Source organism: Topomyia yanbarensis, chromosome 2, assembly GCF_030247195.1.
Source record: "Topomyia yanbarensis strain Yona2022 chromosome 2, ASM3024719v1, whole genome shotgun sequence".
Classification (NCBI taxonomy): domain Eukaryota; kingdom Metazoa; phylum Arthropoda; class Insecta; order Diptera; family Culicidae; genus Topomyia; species Topomyia yanbarensis.
In genome coordinates, this window is record NC_080671.1 from 442,127,825 (window position 1) to 442,155,444 (window position 27,620).

A 27,620-nucleotide genomic window follows, 5' to 3' on the forward strand; every position below is an offset into this window, starting at 1 on the left:
AGTTTGCAAAAATTCATTATTTTTCTGGGCAGTCTATTGAACAATTTACGAAGCTCGTCAAGCTCCCGTTTTGCGCCGACGAAATTTAAAGCATTGTCGCACATGATGAGTTCCGGCTGGGTTGTCAAATCTGCTGCTAATTCCAAGTGCACTGACTTGGTGACCAGGCAAACGTAGATGGCTACAAAGCACTTCACTGGGCGATTTTTGCGATACGGGTAGCCTACTAAAAACGGTCAACAGTAGTCAACTCTAACACGACGAAACGGTAAGCATGGTGTGACTCTTTCTGGCGGTAGGTCCGCCATCAGTTGATCCTGGACTCTCGGTTTCACCCGAAAGCATGCGACGCACTTATGGATTACGCTTCTTGCTAAATTACGGGCGAATGTCGGCCAGAATCACTCTAGAACTGCCGATATCAGTAACTGTTGACCCGCGTGGAACAGCTTCTGATGATAGTACTCCATTACGATCCTTGCTAGAGGGTGACGACGATCCAAAATGAACGGATGCTTTCGACTGTTAGACAGATGTGCGTGTCGTACCGGCCGCCAACGCAGAGTATGCCTTCAATTAGCTGAGGATCGAGCGAAAGGATCGATGAATTACGTAGTGGACGATTGTTGGTCAAATCCGCCAGCTCTTGTGGGAAACATTCTCGCTGAGACAGAGAGACAAGTGTCCGTAGAGCGCCGTCGAGTTCCTTGACAGTTAAACTTCCTAGGTTTCGGCAATTCCGATTTGCAGCTTGAGCGTTGAAACGGAACCGACAAATATATGCTGTGAGTCGCACCAATCCAGTGTAAGTTGATCGCAGGTTAAACAGCTCACTGGGAGAAACGGATTTCAGAACTGCGACAACGGCTCCTTTTTCCTCTAGTACTGATCTGTCAATGCTGTCTTCGCAAGCTTGCAGTGTTCCCGGCCAGTTATCTTGCTCCGGAAGCAGCCAGTGAGGTCCACCAAACCATAGCGATTGGTACTGTAGCTGCGCAGGCGTCATGCCGCGAGAAACTATATCGGCTGGGTTTTCAACTCCTGATACGTGATTCCAGATGCTGCCTTTCGTTATATGCTGGATTTCTGAAACTCGGTTCGCAACGAATTCTTTCCATCGCGACGGTGATGATGCTAACCAGCACTTAACAATCATCGAATCTGTCCAAAAGAAAGCTGGGGCTGTGAAGTGTGTGCTACTGACCACTCTTTCGTAGAGGTGGGAAAGGAGTAAAGCTGAAGAAAGCTCCAAGCGCGGAATCGTTTGGCTTTGCTTCTTCTTTTTCAGGTTCTCAAGAGGGGCGACACGGTACTTCGATGCCAGTAGGTGTACAGCAACTGACCCGCTATTGGAGATACTTCTCACGTAGACGCAGGCCCCAGTCAAGTTTCGACGATATTCGTGCCAGCGATCATGCATGCCTTCGGCAAGTGGTTCATCCCAACCACAGTCAAGTTTCCACAATTCTTGAATGAACATCTTGGCCTGTATGATCACGGGCCCTACCAGTCCGAGTGGATCGAAAAGTCGAGAGACATCCGACAGAACCTGTACCTTTAGAATCACCGAGCTGCTTGATGATCGATTGCCTTTTTGGAAGTGTGACTACGAATCTCCCCGTCTCATCTCTGAATGTAGTCTCGCTGAAGATTTTCTCGCACGCCGACTCTTCCGTGGAATTCGTGCTGGTTGTTCGACAAGTTTCTAACTCCCAAAACTTGGCTAATTAATCTTGAATCTCTGAATCTGGGAACGCGACCGGAAATTATCCAGCCAAAAACAGTTTTCTGCAGAGTAGGCCCGTCTTCAGTTGCCTTGTATCTACCCTCTTCAAACAGGTCGACGTAATACTCCGCCCCGATAATCATGTCAATCGGACCGGATTCATAAAACCAGGGATTGGCAAGAGCTGCTGCTTCTGGTAGACACAACTGCGATGGATTGAAGCTTGCTGTCGGTAACGACAATGTTAGCTTCGGCAAAACATGGAAACACATCTCCTCGGCATACGACGAAATCTCACTAGACCGTGCAGCAACTGCTACACTGACGGATCTTGTTGACGCTACACTCGACGAACCAATGCCCTGAATGCACAAAAATGCTGGCGATTCACGGAACTTAAGCATATTTGAAAAACTTGCCGTCATCAGGCAATGCTGCGAGCAAGAATCTAGCAAGGCTCGCGCAAGCAACGAATTGCCGTGACGGTCCTTAACGGTCACAAGCGCCGTCGAGAGAACAATATTGTGTGTAGGTGCGTTGGGGAGTGCTATGCATGTTTGGCTAGTGGAGGCTGTGTTGGTGTTGGACGGTGATGTTGTTGTGTTATGCGAGTTGGCGGTGTTCGTCTGTGCATTGGTCGGATGAGTGTGTATTTGTTGGTTCGGACTGTGTTGCTTGGGTTGTGGCTGTCGTGGCTGCTGGGGTACTGTCTGAGGTCTTGACTGCGGAAGTGAAACGGAGGATCCTGCCTGCGGTGTTTCAGTATGCAGCATCGAGTGGTGACGCTGATGACAGTGATGACAGGCTCCTCTCTCGCAGGTTCTTGCAACGTGTCCTGGACGCAGACAGTTGCGACAAAGCATACTCCTCATAACAGCGCTGATGCGATCTGGAACAGACTGCTTCTGAAACTTCGCACACTGAAACGCTGAATGCCACGACTCGCCACAGAATGGACACTTCCCAGATGTCTTCACAAGCGTGTGACAAACTGCTACCTTCTGCGAACGTGGATCGCTGTTCATCTTGGATGGGATGGAAATGGATTGCAGAACGGAGCACTGACTACGCAGAAATCCCATCAAATCTCGATAATTTGGGACATACTTGGAATTATGATGAGACTCCCATTGTCGAAGTGTCGAGGAATCCAACCTCGTGCATACCATATAGGCAAGAATCGTGCTCCAGTTCTCTGTAGACTCACCAATCTTCTCTAACATCTGCAAGTGTTTCTCAAACTGGCCGATCAGTTGACTAAGCCCGTCGTAACTCACCTTCTTCAGTGGCTCGATGAAAAAGAGAGCATCTAAGTACGCTTTCACAAGCAGCTTTTTATTCTCGTACCGTTCTTGCAACGCCTTCCAAGCCACATCATAGTTTGCAGCAGAAATCTCGACCGAGTTAATTTCCTGGAGCGCTTCACCAGAAAGTGACGCCCTCAGGTATGTGAATTTATCGATCTCGTTCAGCTGCGCGCTTTGGTCGATGAGACTACGAAAAGTGTCACGGAATGTCACCCACTCATGAATTCGAACACCGAAACTTGGAAGTCGTATCTCTGGAAGATAGACGTAGACGTCCGATGCGCCGATGAATCGGAGTTGTTGTGGCTGGTATGCAACGGGTCCTTGCACAACTGCAGCTCTAGTAGCTCAGCCTTCAGGGTACAAAAACGATCGTCGAAGTCGTGCATTGCCTGGTAGTTTGTCTCTTCGAGATGGTGCAATGCTTCCTCTTTCACTGCAGGTTCAGCACCAGCCTGCTTCTTCTTCCTGTAGAAGCTCCAGTTTGGCACGCACCGTATAATATTCTGCACCCACTTGCTCTACCACGTTCAATCGCACACTTAATTGACGCGCATCCCGTTCATCGTCGTAGTTCTGGATAAACTTGTCAACGAACGTTAAACTGTTCTGCAACTGTCGTTCACGCTTCAACAGTGCCTTCACTTCCCGAGCCATTTTCAAATTTTACACCTCTCACTCACTGCACTGTAGAAATCAGGAACTATCACGCACTAATCACCTTCACTAGCACACCCGTTTCCGAAAATTCACCGATCGACTCGACGTTCCACGACCGCGACCTCGCGAGACAGAATACAGACTTATCAACCCAATTGACAGCAGCGAAAGATAATTGAACAGAGGAGCAAACGACAGCCAGAAATAACCAGCGAAATACCGAGACCAAATTTAATGGTGGACACGACTCATGCACTCGCCAAGAAAAAAACTCGCATGCATTTGATAACTTTATTGGCCGTCACAATCTTTGGTGGCCACATGCAACAAGCCACCATACATACACTGTACTTCCCCGGTATTCTTAGTCCAGATCCCGTCCGGATCGTGGTGCTTCCTGCTGCAATCGTCACCGTCCAATTGTATTCGTCGCACTCTAGTAGCGATGGCGCCGCGAATCTGCTTCACGATGGCGTCCACTGCGTTGTCCACCGTCGAAAATGGAGTTCTTCCTATTGTTCTATTCACGGGCATTCGATTGTTCCGCACTTGCCCGGCACTTAGTGTCACTTTTCAAAGGGACAACGTCCCGCCAAGTATACGAAAACCGTCACCGTGATTCGGCTCGAAGGACCAAATGTTCGCGCGCACTGTGGTTCTTCAGATACTTGGAGTGAAAAATAAAAACTTCAAATGCACTGCGCGAACAGAACCGCGTAAAGAAAACATGTATTTTCGTGGACTGTATATTTGATACTAACTATATTTCTCTGACCTACACAGAGATGCCAGGTACTTTTTTCAAATGTCTGCAATAATAATTTTAAAAGTCTGGGAAGTAGAAAAAATGTCAGAATAGCTAGTGTAACCAAAAGCCTTTATATTCAAAAATCTGCAAATATCTGCAACAAAACATAAAAATCTGCAAATATCTGCAACCAAACTAGAAAATCTGCAAATATCTGCGTCATCCAAAAAATCTGCAGCTTAAATTAAAAGTCTGCGAATTTGCAGACTTGTCTGCAAATCTGGCATCTCTGGACCTACATTTGATCAGCTGACCAGCGACCGGTGAACGATCGTGCCAAAAAGATCTATTGCTTCGTGTCTACCTGCATCAGATGGATGAGACAGACCGCAGAACGCTACGCGCTAGAACGGGACTGACCATTCTTCTCTTTGTCGGAGTTGTAGGGTGGTTGTGAATCCTACAATTCTTTTCTCGCTTTAACAGAGTCATTTGATTTCTTTTAAATTTTTATTTAATTGCTTTATATACTGAAACATTAATTTACATGCGAAGTCAATGACATAGTCAAAAGTTAATATAAAGCTGCTTCTAGCGTAAAGCTATATCTACTTATTGAGCATGTCAGCTTCATTGAAAATAATTTAAAAACAATTCTTTAAGTCAACTAAGCAGAGTGTATTTATATTATTATATTTTATGAAAGGAGACTTAAGAGTCGGCAAAACAATTTTCTAGAACCAAGACTGGATATGAATTTATTTGGTAAGTTGGTCGAAGTCTGTAGTCGAAATAGCCTCACGAGAATGACAGCACAGAAGCGAGCTTTAACCCCTTTCGATGCGAACCTTGGCCGAATCCTTCACGTTGAAGTTAGGCACCCGGTCCTTCTTGCCCAGGATCTTAGTAGTCGGTTCGACATAGTTCACGTTACTGATGATGTTAGCAACACGCCGCTCGATTATACCCAGGAAGAGCTTAGCATTGTTCAGCGTCACCTGACGTTCGTTGTTCAGCAGATTCAAAATTGGTGCTTCGTCGCAGTGCAGCAACCTTAAAACAAAATAATCAACATATAATTCGATTCTAAATAAAATTATTGGAAAATACTTGTAGATTCGTTCGGCCGTCCGTAATAGTTCGTCCAGTTTAACAGCCGATTCTTGCTTGATTTCGAACGCAGCGTCGGCTGCTTCCATACTTTGCTTTTCTTCCAAACGTAAGGCGTCAATGTTGTCATCCTGGGAATGTTCCTTCGATTCGTTGATGGCGATTTGTTCGGCTGAAATATAATAGCAGCATTATAAACCCTAGCCCGAGAAAAATGAAAGACACTCACTGATTTTATCCTGCAGCACCTGGACGCTCTCCGTCAGTGTCTCCACTTCATGACTCAGTTCGTTCACATAGTTGAACAAAGCAAAGTTTTCCTCCTCCTTTTTGATAAACTTGGCCACCAGCCGATCGATATCGTCTTCCCCGGAGAAGGACATGATCCGTGTCATAATCTGATCGTACTCGGCATACTGCCTCTCTAAATTCTCCAACATTTTCTGCCGTTTCTGTGCTTCCCTTTCCTCCAGCTCCGCATTCGATCGGCTTTGACCTTTGATACCGAGAAATTCTTGCAACTTAGCATCGTGATCTAACTTTCGCTGCAGTTCTCGCATCTCCTGAAGGTGAGCGATCTTTTCACTTTGTCCTTTAATCTTCAGTATCTGCAGTTTCGTGCACAGCTCCTCTCTGGTATCGTATGCCGACGAAGCTTGATCGATCAAGTCCATCATGTATCGTTTACCTTCGTTCAGCTTGTTGACCAACTTATCCCACATTATGTTGAATGTAGCCCTCTCCGTCAACATGTGATCAATCGTTTGTCTCAGCTGGGTATTCTCGGCCATGGCCACTCCCGCTTTCTTGTTCACTACATCCAACCGATTCTCCAGCTTTTTAACCGACCGTTGAGCTTTCGCTATCGTCTCGTTGTATCGGATATCGGTAACCTCGTTTTTGCGAATCTCCGTAATCTCCCGGTGAATCTTTTTGATGTGACCCTCCAGCTCCCGAAGTGCTTCCTTTTTTGTCCTTAGATTCTGGTTAGCCTTCTTCTGCTTGTCGTAGCACAGCTCCAGTACCGACTCCAGTTCCGTTTCCCGCTTCGAATGAACTCCGTTCTCCTCGCAGTTCAACTGCAGCTGTAACTGTTGTTTCTCCTTTTCCAGTAGCCGTACGTTGGCGCGGTACTTTCGAAGGGCTTTATTTTTTGAATCGAGAAAACTGGCCCGTTCGATTTCCAGCGTACGGAGCAGTTTCTGCAGTCGTTGGGTTTCCGCTTCGGCTAGCTGCTCCATTTCGTACTGCTCGGCGGCTCCCACCTCGGAGGCCATCTTCGGTTGGCTGGACATTTTTCGGGCAGTTGCGGGGGCCGTAGGTTGAGCTGGAAATGGAAAAAAATATTTCGATTTTTCATTAGGGTTAATGTTGCAAATGTGGAAATTACAAAATAAGGATGAAAATTGGTTTAATTGTTTTGATCTGGGATCCGTTTTCTTCCTGTTTGCTCCGGAGTGCAAAATCTCAATTTATAAAGTCGGCTAAAAACCATAACGCACAATAAAATATTTTATTGTACGTTTTTTATGTTGACGATTCTTTTTACTTACTATTCCAGAGAAGAGAATCCAATCCAAAATTTTGCGCTTCAAGTTTATATCCTACTTCCTACATTCCATTATAATTAAAACGATTTTACGAAACATGGTCCGCATTTTCGATATTTATTTTTAGGCGCACGTATATCAATCAATGTTGAATTAATGCCCTAAAAGTTCATGTTTCGTTTTTTTAATCGCGAAACTAAACTTCACGTTGCATTAATGAAATAATTTTTATGCCACTGCAAATCGCAAAAGTTTCCCCTATCCGTCGTCATCCTACGCATGGTTGACATTTGCCGAAAAACTATGACAACCAGCAAACAGTTGGCGTACCATCCACCGCACACTTCATTATCTGGTAAACCGGGTAAAACCGCCCTTGCTATTTACCGCCCTCTGCGAAAACGATGTGAACAAGTTCCTACAGCGGCAGACCGGAAACAAAAGATCGTGTCGTTACAGCCAGTGTGAAAAATCAACAATGGACACGCGTGGAAAACGCGCTTTTCCTCACCTCACCACGTATCGGCAGGGTTAGACCAGGCAGTGCCACGAGACGATGCATGTTTCATTCATCTTTTTCACGGCTATTGGCCTGCTCCTCTGCACACACCCTCACCCAAGCGATGCCACAAAAAATACGCACCATCAGAGGCACCATCGCGACTATTAAGGTGCAAAAGACAATCCGAATTAATTACCTTTCTAATGGGGCTCTTGATCTTTTTTTCTGCCTGGCTCGCGGGTTGCTGCCACCTGTTTTTTTTCACTTGCTAGATTTTCAACTCTTTACATCGACACTGGCAGCGACTTCAGGGTAACAACAATTCTCCCAAGATTTCACTTGCACACTTTTCTTTCCTCACCCGTTGTCGTCGGTGGGGTGTGGGTTTGTACAATTACAACAAACAAACAAACAACACAACACACCGTTTAATAAGGTAATGAGCAGAAAAAGTGAGTCCAAACACCTGCGATGATGGTTGATTCGGTATAAATAGCCAGTGATGGATGTGCGTTGACGAAATTGATTCGAACAACCGGGTGTTCCGAAATGCTGCAGAAAGTCTGACGAAGTTTGTTTGATCAATAGCGTGTAGTAGGCTTCGGTGGTTGCCGTTGGAAGTGCATACTGTAATAAGTTGATGCAACAGCATACAAATCATGTTTGAACTGCTGTTGTCATCGATACAAAAGGAGGTATGAAACTTTTGTATGGTGGAAATATTTGTATTAAAGTTATATTCTGAAAAAATTCGAAAACATCAAGTAGTAATTCCGGTAGAGTCCCTAAACCGAAGAGATTTCTCTAATAGGTAATCGTTTATTTCATTTTTATCGCCTATCAAATTATTTGTAAGCAAAGTTTACATAGAAGCATCTCAAGGAATTCAACCAAAAGTAGGATTCCTAGTAAGTTACGTTCTATTTTACTGACCATGTGGACTTACGTCCTTGTCGATTTTTCTCTCTCCAAGAGCAAATCTCCCGATAAAATAATGCATCAGTAAATTATTGTGATGGAAACCAGACTCATCGGAATAGAATGGGATCCTTGGTTTCTCCGATGAACATTCACCTCCAACCTCAGATTCGAAAGCGTCCATTACGAGATGGTCACAGAGATGGTTTAATTGATCCACGACATTCATCGGACAGCTGTACACGGCTGCCTTCATATTTGAACTTCACGCTTGGCATTAATAAACTAAATCCTTTTAACTATCGCGATCTAGTATGTTTGAACAGTGGCCAAGGGTTCAACTCGTAGTAGGCCATAACCATTCGTTTAAAAGGTGCGAAGCATGAGGAATACACATCCGACCATGGGCCAAGGTAGAACCTAAATTTTTGAAGATATACGACGAACACGAAATTATTGAAGTTAAATTAGTATAAAAAGTCGGAAATATATTTAACTATGCTTTCGGGTGACCGAATCCATATTGACGGGCATTTCGTTTAAATCCTACTATCAATTTCTGTAACGGGTGTTCAAAAAATGGGATTTTTTTCAATCATGTATTTTGTTGCTAAAAACATAATGTTTATGCTTCAAAAAACATCAATGAATATTGGAGAAGGGGCCCTCGTCAGCCGTAGGGTGCAACTTAGTCGCGATGCTCTCACAAGGGCGCTGGAAGGCACTGGCGGCCATCTTCCGGATCCTGGTGGTCAACTGCTTCGTATCCTTGGGCCGCCAATTATTTTTGTGTACTAGGGCACTGAGGGAGCCGAAAGAATCCTCAATGGGACGGTACTGGGGCAAGTGGGTCGGGTTTCTTTCTTTCGGCGCGTATCTTTTCTTGCTTAAGATACTTCAGAGTCTTCTTGGCGTAATGGGAAGACGCCTTGTCCAGCCCGAAGACGTACTTCCCATCCGCATGATGCTCTTTTAAGAACGGCAGAAGAAGGAACTCCTCCTGGTACACTTGTTGATTGATGGCCAGACCGCTCGGCTTGAACCACGGCTTCGTTCTGTCCGATATGGCGGCGTACAGCATAACTTTTTTTTTTTCAAATTTATGCTTAAACTTATATTTTACTTCGTGGGGTGTGGCCAACTTGTCGCTGGAATAGTAGCTATCATTTCCTGGAATGTAGGTCTTCGACAGCGGAAAGTAACTTTCATCGTCCAGCACGAATGACGTCCCGTGGTAGTTTTTCGTCATCAACCGTCGCTGCGATTACACGATCGCTATCTGCTCGTCCGTGTACTCGAGGGACCGAGTCTTCTTCCGACAGATGATATCTTCCATCTTGAAGGTTTGGTGAATCAAGGAATGGGAGCAGTTATATTTCGGCCGGCGTCACGCAAACTCGTTCCGTCCTTGTTGTCGAACAGCTTTTTCAACGCTTCCTTCTTCTTCGTCAGTTTCTTTACCGGACGGCCGCTACTGGCCTTCCACTCCACCCTGAGGGATGCCAGGATCCGGTAAACTTTACTCACGGCCACGTAATCGTCTCGAAAGTGGTCTATCGTGTTACCGTCGAGGCAAAACAATAAAAATTAAAGAAAGCATAATTAAAATATAGAATTGAAAATGTTAAATGTTACATGTTTAGAGTTAAAACTTATTATACACGTATTAAAAATAATAAAACTTACCTTAGTTTAAAATAAAAAATTACACTCTGTAAACAAAATTTGATAGTTCGTTAGGAGAAATAAAAACAGAATTTGTTAATACACATATACAAAATACACCCCTGTTGTTGCTACCAACGTAATAAACAGTCCACAACTGCCGGAGTCGCAAAGGGAGATAAAAAAAGGGAAAAAGGAAGAGCTACTGAGTTCTGAGCGAAGGGAAAGGTCTATTCCGGTGCAACCATTCGACGAAGCACATCATCGAAGTTTTTTGACGAAGATTTTTTAAAAGTGAAAATTAACACAGCAGTTGAATAATTAGTTGTTATTCACCACGGTTCAAACTACCAACGATTCGGTGGAAAATACATACGAATTAGGTACGTTGGGTCGATTAAGACCAACCCCGAGTTCTAACAACTAAAACCCAGTAGCAAGCTAACCTTCCTTTCCGCGTGGCGAACTAAATGCCCACAGGACCCGAAACTCTACCCTGAAAGCAATTGCTGCGATTAGCAGCAGCGCGAATCTGCCCGGAGACAAATTTGCGAAAACTGATCGGTCCAGAGAGACGGTCACGGCCCACCTGAGAAGGAAATTCGTCCGACACGTGTGAAGCGAAGCACGAACCCCCAGCGAGCAGACGGCGACGAGCGGTCAGCGATCGTGGAGAATCCCGCTTCCAGCTTCTCCCGCCCAGCGATCTATATAACAGAGATGCCAGGTACTTTTTTCAAATGTCTGCAATAATAATTTTAAAAGTCTGGGAAGTACAAAAAATGTGCGGCAAGCTAGTGTAACCAAAAGCCTTTATATTCAAAAATCTGCAAATATCTGCAACCAAACTAAAAAATCTGCAAATATCTGCAACCAAACGGAAAAATCTGCAAATATCTGCGTCATCGAAAAAATCTGCAGCTTAAATTAAAAGTCTGCGAATTTGCAGACTTGTCTGCAAATCTGGCATCTCTGCTATATAACGCCATAGCGTACACACCTAGAAAAAATAGTGTAAATTTACGTTTCCTGACCCTGACATATACGAGCATCAAAAATGACTCAGTTTTACGTTTGATTTTATTTTTACATGACGTTTAATTTCGTAAATCATGTAATTTTACTCCACATATAGCGTTTGTTCTGAATGGTAGGAAGTGTAATTTTATGTTATTGTGCATGTAAAGTATACGTTTCATGTAAAATTAATCGGAACATGGTAATGTTCCGTCATTTCGTAAATTACGGTTTGTTGAATTGTGTCATGTTTGCAATTACGTCAACGATAAAATTCAGATTTTTTTGGTGTGTAGATCACTTCCCGCCTGCAACATCACCATCACGAGCAGCATCAGCAACAGCCGGCCGGCCAACATACACGCCACACACAAGACACTGTAAGTCGTTAGGGAATAAAAGTGTTACATTGAAAAAGAGTTGTTTTACGTTTCTTCCCGGTCCCTTAATCAGCATCTATATTAAAGAGCCGACCCTGAGAGCTAGCGTGCTACTCACGGTCGAGCTAGCGGCCCTAAAAAGAAGGCTGTTGCAAAGCCCAGCCTCGCTAGATCCCCGTGGCTTGACCAGGGATCGAGGTCCTTGCACGGTTAACCTTTCTGGACCGTAGAGTAACAACCGTAAACTTTTGATATTGAAAATGTCTTACTGCACTATATGGGGCAGGGTGTCATTCTAAAATCTAAAATCAAACGAAGTCACGTTTTTGCGTCACTATTTTGAACGCTAATAATTTTGTTATTTATCAACGGATTTCCGTCTGGTTATCACCAAACAATTCGGAGTTAACTGAAATTATGTTTTATTGCTATAGTGTTTTTGTATTTGAATAGCACACTATTGAAAAACAATCACAAATGAATAGATCTCGGAAAACGTGAAAACTGCCATACATCAGTCAATCTATTCCCGGCAGAACCGACGATAGGGAGCACCTTAGTGATTCAAACGAACACGAAAAGTTATAAATAAATGTGCCGCGTGCCTGTTTGAATCAGTTGCTGCTCTTTTGCCAGACAAGTAAAATTGTGCCTATATAGCGTCTCGTACGACAGATTTGAGCACCCGGCACACTACTCTTCTGTGAATGACGTCATCCTCGACTATTTAAAGAATATCATTCCTCTAGCGAGTTCATTCTACCATCGAACGTCGGGCCGTAAAGAACAGCAGTAGCAATCAAGAATGTTGACAATGCGCTACGATGAGTGCTGCATTCTGTGGATATTCTGATCTGATCAGAGTATCTGTAATAGAAAAGTGCAATTTTGCATTTTGTTCATCATAGTGGAATTAAAACGGAAGACAACGGTAAAAGTGTTTAATATAACATTCCACTAAGCCGCTCAAAACAGTGCTTTTGTTAAAATGCCGAAGGTCAGCTTGTCGTCTATAATGACTCCGAGAGACTTCAGACTCCACTGTGAGGTGATCACGACTTCTCCCACATGGATAACTGCATGTTGTGCCGACTTGCGGTTGTTGACGATAACTACCTCCGTCTTATGATGAGCGAGCTCCAGGCCTCTCGCGCTCATCCATTCCTCCACCGTGTTGATCGCGTGTTCTGCAGTTAGTTCTACCTGACCCTAGGACGACGATCTAGACCCCAGAAGGGAACTTCAGTCTCAGAACCCCGTCATACATGAGGTTCCATAGCACCGGGCCTAGGATCGAGCCCTGCGGGACTCCGGCGGTAATCGGAACCCTTTTCTGACCGGCATCGGTCTCGTATAGCAGTACGCGGTTCTGGAAGTAACTTTCCAAGATCCGGTACAGGCCCACCGGTAGGCTAAGCCGGTGTAACGAGAGCGCGATGGCATCCCAGCTTGCGCTGTTGAATGCGCTCTTCACTAGAGTGGCTCGCGGTTGTATGAGAAAACTTCAAAATGATGTAAACTAGCGGGCACAGCGCTTTTTGAGTTCCTTTTGTGGTCCCAAATGTCTGTGCAAAATTTGGTAGCGATTGGTTGCTTCCCGGGTTTGCGCATTGCGTTCAAAGTTTGTATGGGATTTTATATGGAGAAATTAATTATTTTGCATTTACGTTAATACAGATCGTTATTTCTCTGAATATGAAAAACCAGCTTTATAAAACTATAGTTCAAACCAACTTTCTCGAAGACCGTAACTAGCTACGAGTTTTCAAAAAATAGTTATGACGATTTTAAAACTTATGGTAAAATACAAATGCAGAAATTGATTACTTTTTCCAACACTGCCGGTGCACCACCGACATCGACATTAGGAAATTAAATTGATGAGAATATATTCATCACATAGACTTGGTGCCTTTGAATGAAATGTTCAGAATGAATTGCTGAATATCATAGACGTAGTCAGAAAATGAAAAGAAGAAGGGGGGGGGGGGGCATGTGTACTCCCCAGTCCCTGTTTAGACTGTTTTGTATAAGACAAAGAATCATTACGTCTTTGTAAATGTCAACGACTGAACTTTCTTAATATTTTGATAGACCTAAATATGAATACTACAATCTTTGTTGTGGGTAATAACATTTACAATATTTAGAATTTACACCTACAAATTTATATGTTGTTTTTATTTGGGACAAAAACTAACTCAGATCTGGGAATCGCTTTGGGTTCTAACCTGAAGTATATTTCTGGTTCTCCAACATCACCTCTGTTTTGCGTGAACCTAACTCAATTTCATCAAAAAACGCTTGTTTGAAATAACTATCCTGGTTTCGTTCCTAGATTCTCAAACGAAAACGTCAATAAATAGAAACAATTCCGAGACTTCAAGGAATCTAAGGATATGCATGACTCTGAACGGCTAAGAAATAGGGTTTAAAATATGTAAAACTTATAAACCACCTACCATTTTAAATGAGATAACAGTAGAGTCCTTAAATAGTAGCACTCAAACACGTAAGATTAATTTTTAATTCGGTGGTTTAAACCTGCGTTGAAGATGTGCTCCTTATATTATACTAAACTATCTAAACAGGGAACTGGGGAGTACACAAGCCACACCCCCTCTTGTTTTCATTTTCTGACTACGTCTTTGTTATTCAACAATTCATTCTGAACAATTCATTCAAAGGTACCAAGTTTCTGCGATGAATATATTCTCATTTATTCAAGTTTAAAGTATCGGTGTCGTGGTGTACTGACAGTATTGGCAGTACCGTCTTTACGCATGGGCACACTGGGCCAGGGCCAGGGGCCCCAGGCTTTTTGGGGCCCCCAACTTAGGATGAATATAAAATCATTCTATGTTCCAAAAATAGTAGCACTCAATTGTCTATAACTCTTTATCGTGTGGGTAACAATGGATCAGTTGCTCAGATTCGCACATTATACCTTTACCCATGTGACGTTTAAAGAGCATGCATGTTATTAGACCAATTCAAACGTCAATCCAACATTTCGATTCAAGTTTCAATTTATTTTGAGCAAAAACGATAAAATGTTGTCTAAACACCTATAAAAAGTTCAAAAAGCACCAAGCAGGAGCGGCAACCAACAAGGTGGCAGAATTTGCACAAGGAAGCTGTACAGAAGTGGAAGAAGATTTCGAAATTCGGTACACAATCCTTGTTTGGCAAACGACCCGCGCATGTGGCAAATTTTCATTTCTTCATCACACCTGGGATTGTGGATGGACACTTCTACATGAAAACCTCTAAAAATGATTCCAGCGCTTCTTGAGGCCTCACGATGCTTTCGCGACGGCACACAGTGGCGGGTCTTCAAACAAAAGTCGGACAAAACCTCAAATGTTACCTAATTTGGCAGAAAATCACAATTTAAGCTAATTTTGAGGTGCTGAGCTCATTTTTGATGTTAAAAGTCGTAAAATATTCAATGCATTTTTCCATACAGTGTCATTGATCCTTTCTTATAAATATGATACCGTTTTCATTATAGATTTTCCGTTACTGTTCACCATTTGCTGACATAGCAATATCATAAAAAATGAAGAACACTACTTTGAAACCATTGTATAACGTGTTGGTTTACTGTAGATTGTCTAACTTTTTTACACAAAACACAATGCGCCTCCATATCAGCAACAAAGCTTCAAAATCTCCTTAAACCTTTTTGCGCACCTAGGCGCAGAACGAGACCATGATATTCGAAAAGTAGAGGTTATTTCCCATAGAATATATACTATGTGACCGTTCCGAAATGATTCCGAAATTTGTATAGAATACATTAGTGAAAAAAGTATTTTTGATCTGACCACCTCAAACATATTTAAACTAAAAAGTCATAGTTCCAAGCAAATTTACCAAATGTATTTTATTCACTAACCAAGCTCTTTCGTTCCTCTACACAATGAAACTAGTTGTGCTAAAATCGGACCAAAATCAAAAGAGCAACATGCATTTGAAATGAACAGGTGGTTTCGGAAATGAAATTCATTAAAAAGTCCGGACTTTGCTACGTTTGAACTCATGTTAAAAATCGTGTTCTTATCCAATGATCATCCAATTTTGAATATACATCATTCAATACATGAGAAATTTAGGAAAAATATAAAATATCAATATTTCAAAAATAAATTTTTGAGGTTTTGGCCAGCCTCCAGCCACTGTGCGGCATAGTGGCATTTTGCACTATGCCGTCGTAGTCTGGTACAGCCCCAATTAGGTTATTTTTGTACGACATTCTGCCTTATCAAAAATATTTTAGGCTGTTTCTGTTTGCGGTTAATTATGAATGAACTGCTAATAGTTGTGGTAGTTAATTATTGAAATGAATTGTGTTGCTCATATTAATAGGTTCGAGTAATTTCGATATTTCGCTATGTTTATTTATTGATTTGTTTATCTATTTATTTATTTATTTTTTATCATTTTTCATCTGACCCGTGTTGTTCTACATGAAATTTAATGTTGTTGATTTATGAGAAAAGCGCCTTTCAAGGTTCTCTTCAGAAGCAGACCTCGAATGCGCGTAAAAACCCATAATCTTTTCGTACTTTTTTCATCTGATTACAATGATCTCACATTACAAATTAATAAAATTACATACATGTTGTACAGCATTACAATAACATTACCGAAATATTGTAACATAATCTTAGAAGCTAAAAGTCTTAAGCCAATTCTTCAAAATATTACTAGAAATATTAAAATCTAAATGGTCATACACACTATTGAAAACATTACGCATGCGCTGAAAGTCGAGTCTTAAGTTACGTGATCTAAGGTTTCTGGCGGTACATTGGTGTAGATTTGTGAGAGAATATCTGGGGCATCCATTTGGTCAGTCAATATTTTCCCAACAAATCTGAATGTATTTCGCCTTTTTGTCAGAGTTTCCATATCGAGCAGACGACAGCGATCGATGTATGGTGGTAGCTCTGTTGGGTTAGGACACGGCAAATTTCTAAGAGCAAATCGGAGGAATCCTGCTTGTACTGCTTCAATTCTGTTAGTCCAAATGTTCGTATAAGAACACCAAATAGCTGCGGAAGCTTCCAGGACAGACCGAACAAGAGAAAAATATAGTGCCCGCAGACAATATGGATCAGTAAACTCGTTGGCGATTCTTATTATGAAGCCAAGGTTTCTATTTGCCTGTGTAACGTGCGAGTAATGGTTTCTGAATGTCAGTTGCGAGTCCAAGAGTACACCAAGGTCTCTGATAACTGACACTCTCTCTCTCTAGCGGCCAATTGCTCTCTCTCTCTCTCTCTCTCTCTCTCTCTCTCTCTCTCTCTAGTGGCGATGCTGTAGCTCCAGAGAATTGGATTTTTTCTGCGCGTGAAAGGTATTATAGTGCTCTCTAATACCTTTCACGCGCAGAAAAAATCCAATTCTCTGGAGCTGGCCACACTGAGAGACAAAAAGTTGCGATTGCACCAGTTATAGACAGCATTCAGATGTCGCTGAAGTTCGATACAGTCCTCTATTGACCGCACAATGAGAAAGAGTTTGAGATCGTCAGCGTATATAAGTTTGCACCCTAGGGGTATAACATAGCAAACATCATAGAAGAATAAAGAAAAAAGCAACGGTCCGAGATTGCTCCCTTGAGATACACCCGACAAGTTGATGAAGATATGACACGTTACTTCCTAATTTCACTGACAGAGAACAATCTACGAGATATGATTTAAGCCAGCCAATAAAATTTGATGGAACGCCCAGCGGCTCGATCTTTGCCAGAAGAAGAGAGTGATGTACACGATCAAAAGTAGCTTTAAGATCAGTGTATATAGTGTCTATAGTTCATCTTCGATGTTTTCAATGCAGTATGATGTAAATTGGGCTTGATTGGTAGCTGCAAAAAAGCCATGTTGGTTCTTCGATATGTATGCTTTGGTCTCACGAAAGAGCATATTTCCTACTATGATCTCTAACAACTTTGACCCAGAGCAGAGCGAAGTTATGCTACGATAGTTCGCAACATTTTGCTCATCACCTTTTTTTGAAAACGGGAAACATTACTGATTTTTTCCAGCATACGGGAAACAATGATTGCGACAATGATTGGTTGAAGATTAATCTTAAAGTTGTACACAATGCGCTTGCGCATCTTTTCAGTATAATGGAAGGAATCGCATCTGGCCCCAACGATGTAGAGAACTTTAACTTGCTTATGGCAGCTAGAATGTCTTCGTCGGTAAATTGAATGTTTCCAAAATTGAATACATCGCGAGGAACATCTTGAAGGCTACAATCCACCTGAGTTGAATTAGCTGATTCATTTTTAAACACACTCGAAAAAATGTTTTGCGAACAAGTTACAGATGCCGCTAGGAGTGTTTCATTTGCGAGAAACATACTAAAAGGAAGACCATTGTTTTTACATTTCCCGTTTTCAAAAGGCCAAAACTTTTTTGGGTTTCGTTTTAGGTTGGATTGGGTTTATGCTACGTGCCTTGAGTAGAGAAAGCAATTATATGTTTTGTAGCTGTTACTGGCTAGAGTGAACTTCCTTTTTGTACTTGTTTGCTATCTTCGCCTCTCCGAACCGTTCACTTATTCGCAAAACTTCTGTCAGAATATATTTTAAAAAATCTACCTCACGAATAACTTGTCCACTCCATTTCAAAGAATCGTTCTATTCCTACAGCGAAAAATGCGAATACCTAAAATGAGTGAATCTCGAATCGCGCAATTAGATTCAACAATATTCAATATTGTCATCTGCAAGTATAGTTGAAGTTTGATTGAAAAAATGTGACTTTTTTAAGCTGACAATTGACTTTCCAGCTGCATCATATCAGGAATAGTAAGAAATTGAGAACAACATTGTACGAATCATTGTAATTACATTGGCGGTTGCACATGAAGGCCAACCATCGTCAGCTAAATTTAAAAGCAGAGAGCGTGTTTGGTGACCCGGCATGTCGAAAGATGCAGAGGAATGGGTAAAGTTCTGCTCGATTTGCGCAACAAATGGAAGACCTGAAAAGCCCACTCCCATGACCCGTGTTTTCGCTTCCATTAAATAACGTAGTCGTCATCTGTTAACAAGTTGAATTTTATTGGCATATTGCTAAATATTTTTCCTAGATTGTCATAGTGTAAGGACAATTATTAAATGAATCGTCGACATTGCAGTGTTGACGTTTAGCCTACCTTACTCCATCATTCCTCATCATTGACGGAGGCACTCCTCAGCCTCAAACAACGTCTTACAACTATAAAGGTCAGATTATATCATGTGGGGAGAAAACAGCGCAGCTGGTAAGTCCACTACACTGTTCGCAGCTCACCTGAGTTCGAACTCCCACAAGCACATATAGTGTATTAGGTCCTTTGCCACTTTCGGGCAGATTAATCAGAAAATCTTTTTAAGATCTATCAAAATCATTTTCCGTTTTTCGACGGTACTTGGACATTTACAGTGCCACTTATAGTGATGGAAGTCTAAATTTTTTCCCCCATATATTTTGATTCCTACAGTATTTTTATTACTTCCGTATGGTTGAATGATTTGGTTTGAATTTTAAAAATAAATCTCAAGGTGGCATAGTTGGCTCCCTGATGCTGAGGATCATTTTTGATAATCCTACTCTACAGCAGTGTATGCCTGTTCGAGTATAGGGGCCCCAAGGCTCAGTTGTGTCCAGGGGCCCCGAGTGGTCTTAAGACGGCCCTGAGTATTGGAAGAAATAATGAATTTCTGCATTTGGATTGATCCATAAGTTTTAAAATCGTAATAACTATTTTGAAAACTCGTAGCTAGTTGCCGTCTTCGACAAAGTTGTTAACCAAGGTTTGAATTATCGTTTTATAAAGCTGGTTATTCATATTCAGTGAAATAGAGATCTTAATTAACGTAAATGCAAAATAATTGATTTCCCCATATAAAATCCCATACAAACTTTAAACGCAATGCGCAAACCCGGGAAGCAACCGACCGATCCCAAACTTTGCACAGGCATTAGGGACTACAAAAGGAACTTAAAAAGTGCTGTGCTGAAAAATGTCATTTTTGAGCCACTCTATTCTTCACGTCAAGTGTCACTAACGCACAGTATCGAATGCCTCGCCTTTTTCGTTGGATCGCTATCTCGGCACTATTGATCACTGAGTTGAGAGCGTCCACTGTGGACTTACCCTTCCGAAAGCCAAACTGGTTGCTTGACAGGCCGTCCGTACCTTCCGCGTACGGGGTTAGCCTGTTGAGACAGACAGACAGATTGGTCTGTACGCCGATGGGTCGCCTGGCGGCTTCGGCAACAGTACCAATTTCTGCCTTTTCCATCTATCGGGGAAACGGCACTCGTCAAGGCATCTCTGCATAGCTAGCCTGAACATGTTCGGGTTCGCTATGGTCGCAGCCTTAAGAGCGTTGTTTGGAACTCCATCCGGCTCTGGAGCTTTGTTCATTGCTAGGGATTTAGCCACTGCGAGTAGTTCTTCATTCGTCACTGGAGCCACCATTTTGACCGTGCCCGCACTGTCTCGTAGTGCAGGTGGCCAGGGGCTTGTGGCTCGAGACGGGAAGAGTAGTTCGATATTCGTCGCCAACCGGGCCGGAGACCGTTCTGGGGGTGAAGAGCCCCTTTTGGTCTTGGCCATCACGATTCTGTAGGCGTCACCCCACGGATTCGCGTTGGCACTCTCACACAGGTTGTCGAAACACGCTCTCTTGCTGCTTTTAATAGCCTTGTTAAGGGCTAATTTCGCAGCTCGAAACACTTCACGGCGGTTCTCTCTTGCATCCTCGGTGCGAGCTCTTTGCATCCTACGTCTAGCTCTGAGACAGGCTGACCGTAGAGCTGCAATTTCGGCACTCCACCAGTATACCGGGCATCTACCGTTTCTTGGCAGTGTTTTTCTCGGCATAGTGGCGTCGCACGCGCGTGATAGAACAGCTACCAGCGCATCCCCGCTTAGACTGTCGGTGTTGACCTCCAGTGCCAGGGCCGCGGTGAAAGCTTCGCTGTCGAAGTGATTGGACTTCCACCCGCGTACCTGACAGGGATCTCCCGCCCTCGGATGCTGCACACAATAGTTGATCCTAAAGCGGATTGCTAAATGATCGCTATGGGTGTAGCCTTCGTCTACCCTCCATTCCATGCCTGGAACCAGACTCGGGCTGGCAAATGTTACGTCAATCCATGCCTCCACCCCGTTTCTACGGAATGTGCTAGCGGAGCCATTATTAGCTAGCACAGTATCGAGTTTCGCAAGCGCCTCCATTAGCGCTCGGTCCCTGCTATTTGTACAGCGGCTGCCCCACTCCACTGCCCAAGCGTTAAAGTCTCCCGCTATGACTACCGGTTTCCGGCCCACTAGGTCCGACGAGAGCCTGTCGATCATCTGGTTGAACTGTTCTATGGGCCACCTTGGGGGAGCGTAGCAGCTACAATAGAACACACCATTGATCTTGGCAATCGCAACACCCTCGGCGGAGGAGTGTATTACCTCCTGAACCGGGAACCGTCCCGTTGTACAGATTGCCACCATTCCAGATCCGTCGGACACCCAATTGCCGTTGCCGGCAGGGATGTTGTACGGGTCTGATAGGAGGGCGACATCTGTCCTCGACTCCGAGACCCACTGGCACAACAGCTGCTGCACAATGGTTAAGATTTAGCTGTGTGACGTTCACGGCTTCTTCTTATTTGCCTCATCGAAGGGACACGAAGGTCCGCCCATAGCATGATTACGGGCTTGCTTCTTAGCGGTGCAGATAAGGCATTTATGCACCTTAGTGCAGCCCCGCTCCTTATACCCCTCCTCGCCACAGCGACGACATAGTTTGCTCCTGTCTATGCCCTTGCACTCGTAGGATTTGTGGCCGGACTCAAGGCACCGATAGCACCTATCCACTGAAGGCGGCTGGAGTATGCTGATTGGGCACACTGACCAGCCGATCTTCAGTTTACCTATCACGGTAACCTTTTTGGCATCTGCCTTCAGTAGCCTGAGGTAGGCTACTTGGGTGCCGGAGGGTCCCCCTCTCAAGCGCACAGAGGCCCGCTCGATTGTTACGTCGCATTGCTCCTTGGCGGCTGCGACGACATCGTCTGCGGTCGTGAACTCGTCCAGATGCTTACACTGGAGAGTCATTTCCGCCCCCTAACGACCTCACCTGAGCGCCTTCACCCAGGACCTCTTGGGCCAAGGCCTTGTAGACAGCACTGGATTGTGCGCCTCGCTTCAGCACCAAAAGCATTTCGCCTGTAGTGGCGCGTCTCACGCTGCGCACGTCTTGCCCGAGGGCCGAGAGGTTTTCGGCCGCCCTCATCGACTTTAGGACGTCGACATATTTGTCCTTGTCGGTCTTTAACCACAAGGCCTCGCCTCTGTTCTTGGCCTTCTTCGCGGGCCGCGGTGCATCCAATGTCGGCTTCTTCTTGGTGACCAGCGTCCAGGGGTTTACGCTCCCCTGCCCCGGTTGCGCCCAGTTGCAGGTTCCTTCTCTCTGCCCGGCGGGGTTATTTTCGTCCCGGTTTACCTCAACCAAACGGCGTTTGGCCGTGACGGTTGCACGCCGTATGGTGTTGGTTTTTGCACCCTCGCCTGGTGACTTCCTAGGGCGCTTCCCGTTCGACGTCGTCTTGCGCTTGCCCTTGCCCTTCGAGGGGAACTCGGTCGCCGCTTCGAGCGACATGGCTGCTCCATAGAAGGGGAAGGGGAAGGCCCTTGTCTGGGTACCTATGTCGGCGTTCTCTCTTCCCTCCCTCTTGGAGGCCACTGTCTGGGTTCCTCTGTCGGATTTCTCCAGACATTGCACACTAGAGTGGGACATGGTTATATGAAAAAAATAAAATTTCGCTCCGAGTAACTTTTTGGGTCCCATTTAGCTCCCAGAACAACTCTGCAAATTTTTAGTTCGATCGGTGAAACTATATTTTTGCGCCCACGGTTTAAAGTTTACATGGGATTTCGTATGGGGAAAACGTCTTTTGCAAATTAATTCTTCCATGAGTCGCCCGTTACCCTCTAAAAATAAATAGATGTCTGATTTTTATAGGAAATTTGTCAAGGAAACAAAGTCTAGAAGACCACGAAACGATCTGATGCTTGTGGAAAAAGTAATTAAGCAAAAACCGATTGATGCCGTGAAGATTGATGAAAATTTCACTTTTCATAGCATCACTGCTGCTGACTGTCGAATTATATACAAAATCTTTAACTTTCTCTTATTATGTACAAAAGAAGCCTCAATTTATCCCTCAAAACTCTTGCGAAGTGGCCAAACCGTATAGATAAATGATTTAGACACATTAAGAGAAGATCAACACAAAATTGCATATAATTGGACAACCAACAACAGTGGTGCTAGAAAAAATGAATATTTTATCAATCGTCAGAGCATCAATTGGTTTCAGCTTAATAACTTTTTTCTCAAGCGTCAGATCGTTTCGTAGTTTTTGAGACTTTGTTTCTTTATTAAATTTCCTACAAAAGCCACATAACGGTTTATTTTTAGGAAGCAATGGGCGACTCCTGGAGGAATTATTTTGTGAAAGTTAATTTTCCCATATAAAATCCCATGTAAACTTTAAACAGTGGGCGCGAAAATATAGTTTCAGGGATCAAGCTAAGAATTTGCACAGATGTTCTAGGACCCAAATGGTACCCAAAAAGTTGCTCGGAGCTGGAATCTATTTTTTGTCCCACCCTATTGCACACTCTTGGCGTAAGCCTGCTGTTCCTGTCTTGCAACACGAACAGCCTTCCGGAGCACCAGCAGGCTCTGTTTCAGCTCCTTGCTGATATTTTGCTTCGCGTTAGTGAACTCGATTATTGCATCGAGCTGCTCCACCACTTTACGCATCGCGGTTAGTGGCCCGTCCAGCGCATTGCCATTTGAGCCAGACGCTACTGGTCCTCAATAGTTCCAAGTACGTAGGTAGGTTGCTACTATTGAGATCCGTCATTCGCTAGCGGAGTTATATTAATGTGTGTGGCACATATGATATGTGACACAACCATTAAAGCGGCCAGGCCAACTGTGCAGGGTACAATGTAGAAGATGATTTAAAATTATAAGGCAATTAAATTATTCATTTGAAGAATTTAATCAACTAACTATTTTGAATCTTGAATAAGGAAGAAACATGGACAACCGTACCTACCGTTTCAGTTTAAAGGGGTTGATCGCACCAGCGATTAGTTCCTACGTTGTGTTTTTGTACGATAGTGGGGAGAGGGAACACCAGATATATATTCCACAGCGCACAGATCGACGAAGAATACGTAAATACGCGGCGAATTTACTGGTCACTTCCACATATGGGTGAAAGGCCGATTTCGGGGTAAGAAATAAAAAACTACGGGGTTGCCGGACCAACCGCCCGTGGCGGTGGTCTTTCTTGGACTGAATAATTTTATTCTAAGAACCGTTTACATTTCAATATATGTACATCATTAATTTTCTCCTTTCAACACAGGTGCCTGTACCTGCTGATGCTATACATTACAGAGGAATTTAAGTCGTAGGGTAGGGGAGCGTACAACAATAACGTTGCGCTGCAACAGGGGTTTTGAATAAATCGTTGGGAATGATTTGGCTAAAAAGGGTAATGTCACTCCTTTGGTCCTAACTTCCTGGGATGGGACAGAGGTATTTAGACCTGTCCTGGCTAATACGCCTAGGGTATATCGCCTTTATTCGCTCTCTGAAACAAAGAAAAATATCGGAAAGAGCTCACCAATAAATGCAAGGTCCAACATAATCTATCGTCAATGTAGCTTCCATGGTGTGTGGAAACCACTCTTTTCTTCATCGGTTCTGGTAGCTGCCCACTGGTACTGTGATAAGATGCTTCGGCCGAGGAAACTTTCAAAAAGAGCCAACAGTGCTGACAGATTTGCGGGATCCGACTGGAGCTTATGTGGTTCGGCTACGTTTGTTGATGGTTGATGATATAGAAGGTACGACGTTTTCGAAATGCTGCTATAGCTGCTGTGAGCAAGGTTTCCTGCGGCATGTCACCCGCAGCACCTGGTCTTGAGTTGGCCCCAGAAGCCCAGAGCCGGAACCACATTGGTGAGCAGGAAGTCCACAGTCCATTTCACTACTACAACTGCAATATTTACTGGTCTTGAAAAATCTTGAAGGAGCGGTTGGAAAAATGCCAAGTTGAAAAACACGTCTGTTTATACCCGCCTACTCAGTTCGAATCCAGAGAGCATGATGTTGTAATTGGTTTTAGAATTTTGTTTACTGTTAAATGACCTTCAATAAATTATGTATTAGGCGGAAAGGTATATAGAAAATTGTAACATATGCGAGCAGGAGAGTAAACTAGAACGTGACGTTGCATACTTTTACTGAATACTATAAAGAAAGCCCTGAGATGCGAATTGTGTTGCACGTTATTGAAAAAAGTTACATTTTTTATGTCACCGTGGCTGTGTTTTGCATTTTTTGCGTTTTTTTTTAAATGATGGTCAAAATATTTTAAATAAAATCCAAAAACTTTGGATTTAAATAAAATCCAAAAAATTTGCGTTTTGAAACAGTGTGCGTCCTAAAGAACAATAATTTTTTCAGTTATAAGCTGTGCGACAGTTTTTGGATAATGGAAATCGTCCTATAGCAAAACTATCGATGAGTTTTAAAATTAACTGGAATTTTTTGGTTTGGTGTCGCACGGTACAATCTTTCTCAAACCATAGAGTCGGATCGGTTATCGTCACAAACGAATAAGAAAAAGATTCCAATAATTACGCCATCCATCATTATTACTGACAGCACGGTGCTTATAGAAAATCAGAAACCTACCGCCTCGCCTGACTTAATTTTCCCGAGCGAAGTGTGAACAGTTATGACAAAGACACATACGCCACAATGTACGGCCTACTTACCACTAATTTATTTTCCTATTCATAGCTGTTCTTAAGCCTACTTTGTTTGGTTCTCACGCCGATTCACTTTTATAATCATGGTAAAACTTGACACTAGGCTAGGTTTCGTGTCTTTGGGCCGGTTCCGGTTTGCCGTAGTTACATGCATGACTCCCGTACTTAATTGACAAGTCATTAGTCAAAATTCATTGGCCTCTGTTTAGGCATGCCACGCAAACATATTTATCGTCAATCTCAGCCAACCAACAAAGATGTAAAATCACGGAAATTCTAAGCGAATCACACCGATCTAACACGTATAATCGGAACCATTACCTTGCACGGGTAGTCTATGATTAATCCATTTCGTGGATTAAAGCAATCAGAATATAATAAACAAAATGATGAAATGGTTTTTCCATGGGTTTATTTCGGAAGCAGCCAGCCGCGGTCGATTCAGCTGAGTTATACGATCCCCCTCGCGGTCCAAGACTAACCCTACGAAACGGGCTAGGAAACTGTTATAATTAACCAATTTGGGCGCAATCTTCCGTGCTTGTCGGCGCCCGGCAGACTATTGTGTAGCTCCCAGCGGGTTGGCGGCAAACGGTGTGGGTTCAGATTCTGCGCCAGTAGTTAAGCTAGAAAAACGCACAGGCGCACACAGAAGCCCAATAAAGTGTGAAAATGATGTGTGAATCTTTTGCAGGCTTATCGCGTTTTTTAATAGGTACGGAAACGTTTCATGATTATCTAGAAAAACGAGAAAGATATCTTGAACTGATAATAAAAATATAATTTTATGACGAAAATCGGTTTAAAATCATGGATTTCAAAAAATTGAATCTATCCTTCTACGTTATTGTTGAGTTGGAATACTGAAGTCAACTCATTTCTATTTGTTTCTAATTGAACATCATATCTATCGAATTCATACGAAATCTAGTGAAAGTATGTTTGTACGGATGTATGTATATTTATAAATATTCGGTAAGCACACGTTATAGTATTATTTTTAAAATTAATAACTCGCCTTACGTACCTTTCATGCTCATCGTTTAACGTTTGAAACACTTTCTATTTTACGGATCTGCGAATGCATCATGCACTGATTCACCTTAACTAATACTACTTCCGCTCATAATCATAATTCACCAACTTGGAAGCACCCAAATTCTTCCCCGTTTCTTTTACGCCCCTCTCACTTTTGTGGCTCAACCCGAAAAGAAATCCCATCGCAGTAAAACACAAACCTTTCAAGCGCACTGACCGTGAAACATTTCCTTTTCTCGTTTCGAAATTGGTTGGCGGGTTCGTTCACTGTCAGCTCAAATCTTTTCTGTGTAGGTATAACCGCGGTCGGGAAACTGCCAAATCAAAACAAAACAAAATTAGAAGCGTAGACATCTATTGGTGCTGTATACTTCCGAATGACACGAAGAGTCACTCTTGTCGGAAGCAACGGCTCCTTTGACGTACAATTTTACCTTATTCTGCTCGGACTCATACTCCCACGCCGCCGTCTTTTGTTGATTGGTTCAGTCAGTGTAGACTGATGGGAGCTTTCCCAGTGATCGCATTTCGAAGGCCCCCCATCCGATGAGTCATGCGTCGTTGTGGTACGAATGCGAGTGAATTACTGGGTCAAAATGACAAGGTGCGTGCGTTCGCTTCAGAAAATCGGGTTGCTCTGGTAAAAGTTGGATTTGCTGTGCACTATCGCATGGAGGTAGTAAATAGCTTGAAGAAAGCTGTCTCGTGTATTCTACTACTATAAAAGCAGTATGGGGAAGCTTTCCGGTCAGAAGGGGCAAAACAAACTAATTTATTTGAAAGATTTTTGTAACAATTTTTGATACTAAGCAGGACTTGTCTAAATTGTTCCAATCAGGTATTATTTTTTGAACCAAGCGAGATCTGAAATTAGCACAAAAGATTTGTTTGTCTCATACGTCGCGCATTGACTGTGGCGGCTTTAAAGGGTCATATGGGACGTTAGAATTGACACTTTGCTACTCCCGGTTAATACACTCGATTCCTCTGAGGATACTTTATCCATCAGCTACCAGTTCGCAATAGGCTTTTGTGAATTTTAAATTTTCTGTGTATGGATTGGCGGATCCAGGGAGTGGCTCGGGGAGGGGTGGGGGCCTTTTCAGCCAAAATCTGTTCTAATGATA

General features: G+C 43.2%; 3 protein-coding genes across 4 annotated transcripts; all 3 read right to left on the reverse strand.

Moving 5' to 3' along the window:
- Positions 1-481: 481 nt before the first annotated feature.
- Positions 482-1,480, reverse strand: LOC131681058 (uncharacterized). The gene has a single exon (XM_058961763.1). It carries the CDS (start codon positions 1,478-1,480, stop codon positions 482-484), a length of 999 nt encoding a protein of 332 aa, XP_058817746.1.
- Positions 1,481-1,623: 143 nt separating this feature from the next.
- LOC131681059 (uncharacterized) lies at positions 1,624-3,422 on the reverse strand. The gene is made up of 2 exons (XM_058961764.1): positions 3,301-3,422; positions 1,624-3,220 (listed from the first exon to the last, which is right to left on the reverse strand). Exons 1-2 carry the CDS (start codon positions 3,420-3,422, stop codon positions 1,624-1,626), a joined length of 1,719 nt encoding a protein of 572 aa, XP_058817747.1.
- A 1,771-nt stretch (positions 3,423-5,193) lies between these two features.
- Positions 5,194-8,075, reverse strand: LOC131682092 (coiled-coil domain-containing protein 63). 2 transcript variants are annotated; one of them, XM_058963302.1, is made up of 4 exons: positions 7,800-8,075; positions 5,781-6,878; positions 5,552-5,723; positions 5,194-5,494 (listed from the first exon to the last, which is right to left on the reverse strand). In XM_058963302.1, exons 2-4 carry the CDS (start codon positions 6,844-6,846, stop codon positions 5,269-5,271), a joined length of 1,464 nt encoding a protein of 487 aa, XP_058819285.1. In that variant the 5' UTR covers positions 6,847-6,878; positions 7,800-8,075; the 3' UTR covers positions 5,194-5,268. The 2 variants fall into 2 exon arrangements, with proteins under 2 accessions (XP_058819285.1, XP_058819286.1); XM_058963303.1 differs by lacking the exon at positions 7,800-8,075 and adding an exon at positions 7,105-7,249.
- Between the last annotated feature and the right edge of the window lie 19,545 nt (positions 8,076-27,620).